The following is an 8,896-nucleotide window of genomic DNA, read 5'->3' as shown; positions in this document are numbered from 1 at the left end:
TTTTTTTTTTTTTTTTTGGTGTTTGTATTATTGATTTCAATGTTTGGGCATGAGATCTCATTATTATATTATTTATTATTCATATCCTAACGGTTCTTTTCTTAATAAAGGAAAAAAGAACGAATTAAAAGTGGTATTCTTTTTTACGGGAACTTTTTTGTGGAAAACTATTTTTGCACTCAACACTTTCTTCCTAGTTTTTTTTCCTCCTTGCAATCATCTTCGGTTGTTCTTTTGGCTCATTATTATTGTGCCGCTTGCTGAAGTTTCTAGACTCTGAACGTTTGGTTTATAGATTCAGAATTATTATCAATTTATGTGTATTTTTTATGAGAAAAAATATTATAATAAACTATGAATCATGATTCAAATCATAATATAAATACATCAATTAAACGCACAAAAAGACCGTTTTGTTGTAGGCTTCATTCACGTGGTTCCAATTTCTAAACTTTTCTCTTCTCTTTAGTTCTTATTTCGTTTTAATAAAGGCGATGTTTGAATTCACCATTTAAAGGTAGGTTTATTTTCACGCGGTATAGTGGCTAGGTCTTAGTGCCATTGATCTCTTGATTCTAATCCATTGGCAGTTTTCATTTATTATAGAGGCACTGTTAAAAGAGTCATATAAGTGCTCGATTTTTAGCGCGTCAGAACTCATTACATATTTTTTTCTTTAAGTTTTGTCCAAATTTACCAGTTATTCTTTCTTTCTTTGTGGTTGAGTTTACTAGTGTTTGGTAGTATTGTTTGTGTTAGTACGTAATAGCGTTTGTATTTTTTTTTTGTGAATGTAATTTCTTTTTTTTTATTTTAAAAAGGGCCTTTTTTGATCAAGGTATGTTGTGCCTATAACTAATTAACTACATCAAATATTTATTAGAAGAATCTTGTAAAAAGCTGTCACTTTTTATAGAACTATAATTATGTGTAGTTTTTTAAATTAATTGTTTGTAGTATTCCTCATATCCTTTTATGTATAACTTGAGTAAATCCTTTATGTATAATTTAATTGATCATTATCGCACAGTTGTAATTTTTGTAATAAAATAAAATAGTAGACAATTTTAATTAAAGTGAACACTAATGTTTAGACATTTTTATATGAACGCGTGGGTTCTCATGTTATGGTGGATCACATATAAGAGTATAATGAAAAAAAAAAAAAAGATAATTACAAAAAATTATCATTTAGCTAATAAAAAGGAAAAATACTCAAAAACACCTTTTGTGTTTTATTTAAAAAAGTCTTTCTTATTATTTAAATATTCAAAACATTCACGTGTTTATAAAATTATATTCAAAATATCCCCTAAAAAAATTAAACTTTGTTGATGGCTGATTACCATGCCCTTTTAAGAGTCCAGGCCTAAAAATCTTGTCATGATGAGGCCTAATGGTGGTGGTGATGATGAAGCAAATGGCTGCCCTTTTTTAAAAGAAAAATAATAATATTGGGTTTTCTTAGTAAAAACTAGTTGAAGAACACATGCATGTGGGGAGTAATTTGTATTAAGTTTTAATTACCAAGTTATAATTAAAAGCATATAATAGCTCAAAAAGAAATTAAAATTTTAAAAATTGTTTTAGGGCAAGTAACCAAAAAGAGATTAAAATGAAAGGAAAAAAAAATATTGGAGAGCAAAAAAAAAAAAAAGTAGCGGCATTGTTACTGTTCACATGTTTTCAATCAAGAAGTACGTGAACCGTAAACGGGTTTCTCAAAATGAAAAAGAAAAAAAGGAAAAAACATAAAAAAAAGTGAATAGGGATGATTTTCAACCAAAATTACGTCATTTTGATTGAAAATAGTGAAACATATTGACATTTATATATTGTTTTAGAAAAATGTTATTGGGTTGAGAACCCGTGGTAGAACTAATCAGTCGGTGGACAAAAGTAAAGGAAATCAACAGTTTTTTCCTCAAATATTGAAGACATCCAAAATTTTTATTCATATGAATTTGAAGGTCATTAACATTAAATAAACGGAGCTCCTGAGGAGTTTGCAACGCCATGTGGGGTGCTGGGTTCGTGCCGTTGTTGGTAAAGGCCTCGTTCAGAATTGAGTTTTTAATTTAAATTGAGTTTTTAATTTAAATTGAGAGTTTTTAACTGTAGCAGTAAAAAAAATTAGAAGTGATTTTTTATGAGTTTTTAACTGTAATAAAATTAGAATTAAAAATTCGAATCGGTGAAATAAATGATCCCAAAATTTGTTACCACGTGTAAAATCTGTTTACATATTGGTACAAAGTATGAAATCTTTTTACATACTTTGAAATTTGTTTACATGCCACATACTCTTAATTTTTATAGATATACTTTGTTAGGGTTTTTGTACATGTACTGATTTTTTATACTGTTTTCTTTATACTTTTGAAAGGCTGCTACAAGAAGGAGGGACTTTAGGCGTCAAGTCTTCATGTGTGTTGAGTGCTAGAGTCCCGTGGCTTTTCTAAATCATCATAATGGAACAGAGTTTGTTGATTTCATTGCTGTTCGAGAATCGGTGATGTTGAGTATTTATTATCCGTTTGGTTCATATGTTTAAGTCAGTAATTTTTAATTTTGATATTTAAAATTTAAATTTTTTATAAGAAAAAAATACTGTAATAAAATTAAAATCATGAATTTAAACGCATGAAACAAACAGTCTTTAGAAATTGAAACAAAAGCTTTAGACTATTTAGGCTTTAGACTTCTTTACTTTACTGATATGGGGCAATTCTTCCTAAAAACAATTCGCAACCCACATTCTCCATTTTCCACCCTTACTAAATAAACAAAACATGCTATTAATGGGGAAAAACTTACTTTTACCAATTCAAAGATTATCCCAACAAGAAGGAAAAACTTTATTCTTGATAGAATTGGCTACAATTTTGGCCAAAATTTTATTCTCGCACGGCGTCTTTTCTTGTTGTGCCTAAGTTAATTTTTGTGAGATTGTATGATAATGCTTGATATATATGCTTGTAAAAGAGCAGGATCAAAGTGGTCTCCAATATTAATGCATGTCTTGTTCCAAATTTATCTTCTGGCTTTGAATGTCAAAGTTATAACGTCCAGCATATTGGCAGCTCCTCTTCCATCTACATACCTTCTCGTACAAGTCATCCTATAAATAAGAGGAAGAGAAACATTATTGAGGAAAAGGAGCATTAAGCATCGGTTCTAACCACTACCAGGGGATTCCTAGATCCGCTCTCAGATCACATTAAAATTCCAGTCTTCAATCAAACGGAATGAAAGCAGGATATTGATCAGCTATAGTAGCTGCAAACAAATCTCGTGACGGTGATCAAACAACATTAGCTACGTCTCGTCTCTTGACGAGTCCTGACCCCTTATAAACAGATCGAAAGGTTACGATTCACTCAGGCACTGCTTGCTAGTGGAGGTTGGGGTATACTTAAAATATGATTTTTATTTTGACGTTTGAAATTAGATTTTTTCATTAAAAAAAACACTGTAGTAAAATCAATAATTTGAGTTTGAGTACATAAATCAAACGAACCTAATCCAACAAAAAATATATCAATATGATAATCCAATTACGTTTTTATATATCAATACGATCATCCAATTAGTTTTAAATGATTATATAATAATTGTCCATGTATTAGTTTAACCACTGTTTTTTCTAACTCTATTATTTATGCCGTTACACAAAATTTTGATGCTATTACGAAAAATAACTTGCAAGATCCGAAGTGATAACTTGTAGGTTATAAAAGATAAATAAAAACCTAACTTGCAGATTACGAAAAATAACTTGCAGTATGAAAAAATAACTTACATGTTGTCTGTAGTATAAGATATATTTAATAATAGTGACGGAAATACAATAATATTATTTTATTGATGGTATTTTAAAAAATTAAAATTTTAAGTTTAACCATTTATTTTTCCAACTATATTATTTATGCCACTTTATAAAATTTTGATGTCATTATGAAAAATAACATACAAGATAGAAAGTAATAACTCACAGATTACGAAAAATAACCTGTAAATTAGGAAAGAAAACCTGTAAATTAAGAAAACAATGTTATTTTATTGATAACATTTTTGAAAGTCCCCTAATGTTAATTGATCATTCGGCCCGTTTCTTCTCTTCTCTAATAATTATTTAAAAAAAAAAAAGAAAAAACAGTATATATTGTCTATTATCCATATTTGTCTAATCTTTTGTGGGGTCATAGATTTTTTCTTTAAAATTAATAAATTTCATTTATCTTTCTCATAAAAGATTTTGGGCACATTATAAAAAAGAGGGCATAGCTTTTATTTTTACTTTCATTTTTCTTAAATTTGGCTAAGAAAATATACAAAAATGAAAAAAAACCTCTTATCTTCATTTTTTTTAAATACTTTCAATCACTACTTAATAAATTATAAATTATTATGTTTTCTTTTACATATGGATATAAATTTCCCTTATCCAATTTATATTGGATTTAAAAATCTAAATGGTTTCCCTTCTTTTACTCCCAAACTCCTATTTGAATCACTAATTTCGCCACTGAAACATTATTTAAACACTAATTTTGAAAATTAGTCGTTTCAAATATTGAAAATACCTTTTTGTTTTTCGGCTCAAATTCAAATAAATAAAGAAAATATCTACATTGTAATAGCTTATATATACAAGTAAACAACCCCAGTTTGCTTTCACTGAGACTTGCACATATTCTCATCTTTTTCATTCTTCGTTAACCATTCTTTCTTGACTCTCTCTCTCTCTCGAGAAATCCGTCTTAATTCAATGGCTGGCAATGGCGTTCCCTCGACCGGCAAGAGCCTGATTGTGAGCTTCGGAGAGATGCTGATCGACTTCGTCCCCACCGAGTCCGGCGTATCGCTGGCAGAGGCGCCCGGGTTCCTCAAGGCCCCCGGTGGCGCCCCCGCCAATGTCGCAATCGCCATCACAAGGCTCGGCGGCAATGCCGCCTTCGTCGGAAAGCTCGGCGATGACGAGTTCGGTCACATGCTCGCCGGAATCTTGAAGGAGAACGGCGTCTCCGCCGACGGCATCAACTTCGACGAGGGCGCACGCACCGCCCTCGCCTTCGTCACACTCCGCGCCGACGGCGAGCGTGAGTTCATGTTCTACCGGAACCCTAGCGCCGACATGCTTCTCCGTCCCGAGGAGCTCAATCTGGAACTTATCAAATCCGTACGATACGATTTCCTTTTTTTTTTCTCTCTCTCTTTTCTATCTCGATTAAAAAAAAAAAAAAGGTTTCCATCTTAATTTGTTGTGGTTTTCTTACTGTGTTTTCCGGGAAACTTCTCGTCGTCGTGCGTTTTCACTAAAATATGTTTAATGTTATATGTTGTTTGTTTCACATTATTTATTTGATTATATTATCGTTTCTATTAAAAGAAATTATTTTGTCAAATCTTTATGTTATGGTTTCTATTAAATGATTTTATTTTATTTTTTTTATAAATGTAGAAACATAAAAAGACTTCATTAAATATGATATTATCATCATGAGTTATGATCTTTGAGGGAGAATATTGATTTAGGGTTCAGTAACCTGTCTTGCTTTGCATATATATATATATATATATATTTTAAATAATGATCTGATGTAACATATATATTTTTCAAATGCATGCATGTTAATTTAGGCCAAGGTGTTTCACTATGGGTCCATAAGCTTGATCGTGGAGCCATGCAGATCGGCGCACATTAAGGCGATGAAGGCTGCAAAGGAAGCCGGAGCTCTCCTTTCATACGACCCGAACCTCCGACTTCCGCTGTGGCCGTCGGCCGAGGAGGCGCGTGAGCAGATCTTGAGCATTTGGGGCAAGGCTGAGGTCATCAAGGTTAGTGACGTTGAGCTTGAGTTCCTCACCGGCAGGGACAAGATCGACGACGCCGCCTTGTTGCTCTGGCACCCTAACCTCAAGCTCCTCCTCGTCACCCTCGGCGAGCATGGCTGCAGATACTTCACCAAGGTAATCAAGCACTAAAACCAGTTGTTTTTCTCTTTTGATGGGGTTATAAATTAAAGATTTTCACTAGGTCCACCATGATTTAATCTTTTTTATTATAGTGTTTTCTCAAAAAAAAAAAAAAAAAAATTACAATTAAGTTCTTACAAATATGTTATATGATTAATAAACTAGAATGAAAATTTTGTTTAATACTAAATCTTTCTTTTTGTTACAGAGTTTCCGTGGGTCAGTTGATGCTTTCCGTGTCAACACAGTGGATACCACTGGTGCTGGTGATTCCTTTGTTGGTGCACTCTTGTCCAAGATTGTTGATGACCACTCTATTATTGAGGTAATATTTTGTTTCACGTATTTGTCATTGATTCTGAATTATGATTCATGGTTTTTTACAGTATTTTTTTCTCATAAAAAATACACGTAAAACGAGAATGGTTCTGAATTTATGAACCAAACGTCTACAATCTTTTTTATTTTAATTATATATATATTTTAAAAAAAATTACTATTTTGGAACGTAAATGAGAATTTAATACATTTAAAACAACGCACATACCTATTAAATACCCATCAAACTCTTAACTCTTTATGTGGTATAAAGATTTCTAATCTGATACATTAAAACCAACTCGCATACAAACTAAACATCAATTCACTCTTATCTTTTTATGTGGTAAAAAAGATTTGTACTTAGTCTAATTTGTTTAATGTTAATTTTTTTTGTTACTAATTAATTGTGATGAATTAATTCAGGATGAGGCAAGGTTGAGGGAGGTTCTGAAATTTGCAAATGCATGTGGGGCCATCACAACCACAAAGAAGGGAGCAATCCCGGCTCTTCCGCCCGAGACAGAAGTCCGCGCCCTTCTCAACAAAGGTGCATAAGGCGCTATGAGAGGATTTTCTTTAGGTTTTCTTAGGACTTATTAGTCTTTTCCTTTGCTTCTTTTCTTTTTATTTTTTATTTTTTATTTTTTTTTAAGGAGCTACTTGCTATTTGAGTATATATATGATATTTATTTCTCTTCTAGTTCTAGTTTCTTTTTTTTTTCTTTTTGGGATGTAATAATGAAACACCATATGCCTTACAAGGGCATATTTATTGCTGAATAATTGATATTCTTTGAATGTTTTTAATGGTTTGGTAAGAGGTGACACATATATTCATATTATCTCTGTAGCTTTACATGCCTGCCATTATAAAGCAACAGTAAAGTTTTTAGTTATTGTGCGATAAGAAAGTGATCATCTATATTAAAATTTAGAATATCATTCATCAATTTTATTATTAGAGACCAAAAATCTAAAAATAAAAATAAAAATAAAAACTAATATGTCAAAATTAAAAAGTTTATGAATCAAATGTCACTATCCTCAAAATTTATGGACTATCTCAATAACCTTAAAATATATAGTATTTTCAAAAGTCATGTACAAATAACATTTTTTTCCTTTTTGAACCTCTAAATAAAAAAGGAAAAAAAATTGTACATACTTCTTATTTATGTCATTTTAAATAATTAAGTGTTATTATGACTTTAATTTCTATTTATTAATCAAACGATAATTATTTATTTTTAAATGCAGTGACAGATAATTTTTTTACCATCTTAAATGGAATTTTTGATATTTTTCAGTAAATAATTATTGTTTTCATTCTAAAAGCTTCAAATTACATCTTAGTACTACATGGCAATACCTTAATTAGTTTTTTTTGTTTTTTTTTTGTTCGTTTTTTAATTGAAGCCCGAAAGAAAAATCCGTTGACCTTTTGCTAGACAATTAAGGGCCGAGCCATGAAAATCAACACACAATTAAGGGCCGAGCCATGAAAATCAACACACAATTAAGGGCCCAGCCATGAAAATCAACACGACACGTCACCACATGGCTTAACAACTGGGTCCCATCACTTTCACCCCTTCACTCCCGCGAAACGTCCATCGTCTTCTTAATTCACTCAAAGAAAAACTCAAACGACATCGTTTCACCTCTCTTCCTGTTGCTAGCACACCCTGTCTCGTCGTGGTCTCACCTCACTCGAAACCTCTCTCTCCTCTCTCCCTCTCTCCCTCACTCTCCTTCTTTTCCTTCCGATTTTCCCTCGATTTTCTCGAGAAAATCTAGCGCCCGTGCAAATCTCTCGTCGATCCGATACACACAAAGACACTCAGTGCTATATATATAAGGACGAATAAAACGTCTATGGATCATCGTAGGACGGCAAGTCCGGTGTACTCGCGGCAGTGGAGCGGCGGAAGCAGCACGGGATCGTCATCTCCGGCGGCGATGTCGCCGGCGCACCCTCACTCGCGGATTCAGCCTGGAGCCACCGCCTTCTCCACCATCAAGCGGACCCAAAACGTGGCCGCCAAGGCCGCCGCGGCGCGCCTCGCTCAGGTCATGGCCTCGCAGGCCGCAGCCGCAGACGACGACGACGACGACGACGACGATGATCTAGGGTTCCGGTATCCTCCGCCTCCCGCGCCTCTCTCTTTCTCGAACAATTCCGCCGCTTATAACTCCGGTTCTATCCCCGCGATTTCGGCCTCTCGGACGAATAGATCTGCCTCTCCTGCGGTTAGTTTCAGATTTATAAAATTGTCTTATCGTTTTGTTTCGATGGTTTAGATGAACTTAACTATGTGCAAATGGAGTTTGATTTGGTGGTTTTGATTTTGGTGATCTGAATTGCAGTTTGTTTTTCGTTGGATTAAGTTACTTAGATTAACTAAAAGCGCATATTTCTGAAAATATTTGAGTGAAATTCTTACAATTATCTTTGGTGCTATATTTTGCAGTCAGCGTAGGATTTGTTTAGGGTTTAAGTTAATGAAATTAGGTGCAATTGGAGTTTTCTTCGGTGTTGAAGTTTGGTGAATCTGAATTTTAGCTACTTTCTCATGTCATTAGTTTTACTACAATG

The 8,896-nt window shown here is 33.1% G+C and overlaps 2 protein-coding genes across 3 annotated transcripts in view; both read left to right on the top strand.

Annotated features, from left to right (window-relative positions):
• Window positions 1-4,771: 4,771 nt before the first annotated feature.
• Window positions 4,772-6,855, top strand: LOC21387543 (probable fructokinase-4). Its single transcript, XM_010101301.1, has 4 exons — window positions 4,772-5,182; window positions 5,644-5,973; window positions 6,188-6,304; window positions 6,724-6,855. Exons 1-4 carry the CDS (start codon window positions 4,772-4,774, stop codon window positions 6,853-6,855), a joined length of 990 nt encoding a protein of 329 aa, XP_010099603.1.
• A 1,168-nt stretch (window positions 6,856-8,023) lies between these two features.
• Window positions 8,024-8,896, top strand: part of LOC21387542 (coiled-coil domain-containing protein SCD2) — an 8,722-nt gene continuing 7,849 nt past the window's right edge. For both annotated transcript variants that reach the window (XM_024167668.1, XM_024167669.1), the window contains exon 1: window positions 8,024-8,550. In XM_024167668.1, coding sequence (XP_024023436.1) covers window positions 8,176-8,550 — 375 coding nt within the window. In that variant the 5' untranslated portion in view covers window positions 8,024-8,175. The remainder of the gene's footprint in view (window positions 8,551-8,896) is intronic.

This window comes from Morus notabilis, unplaced genomic scaffold, assembly GCF_000414095.1.
Source record: "Morus notabilis unplaced genomic scaffold, ASM41409v2 Scaffold1036, whole genome shotgun sequence".
Lineage (NCBI taxonomy): Eukaryota > Viridiplantae > Streptophyta > Magnoliopsida > Rosales > Moraceae > Morus > Morus notabilis.
The sequence above is the reverse complement of the archived record's forward strand: the minus strand, read 5'-3'. Positions and strand labels throughout refer to the sequence as shown.

Coding starts and splice junctions, on each gene's coding strand:
- LOC21387543 (XM_010101301.1), top strand. CDS start 4,772: ATGGCTGGCAATGGCGTTCCCTCGACCGGCAAGAGCCTGATTGTGAGC. Junction 5,183..5,643: donor ATCTGGAACTTATCAAATCC/GTACGATACGAT, acceptor ATGTTAATTTAG/GCCAAGGTGTTTCACTATGG. Junction 5,974..6,187: donor GCTGCAGATACTTCACCAAG/GTAATCAAGCAC, acceptor TTTTTGTTACAG/AGTTTCCGTGGGTCAGTTGA.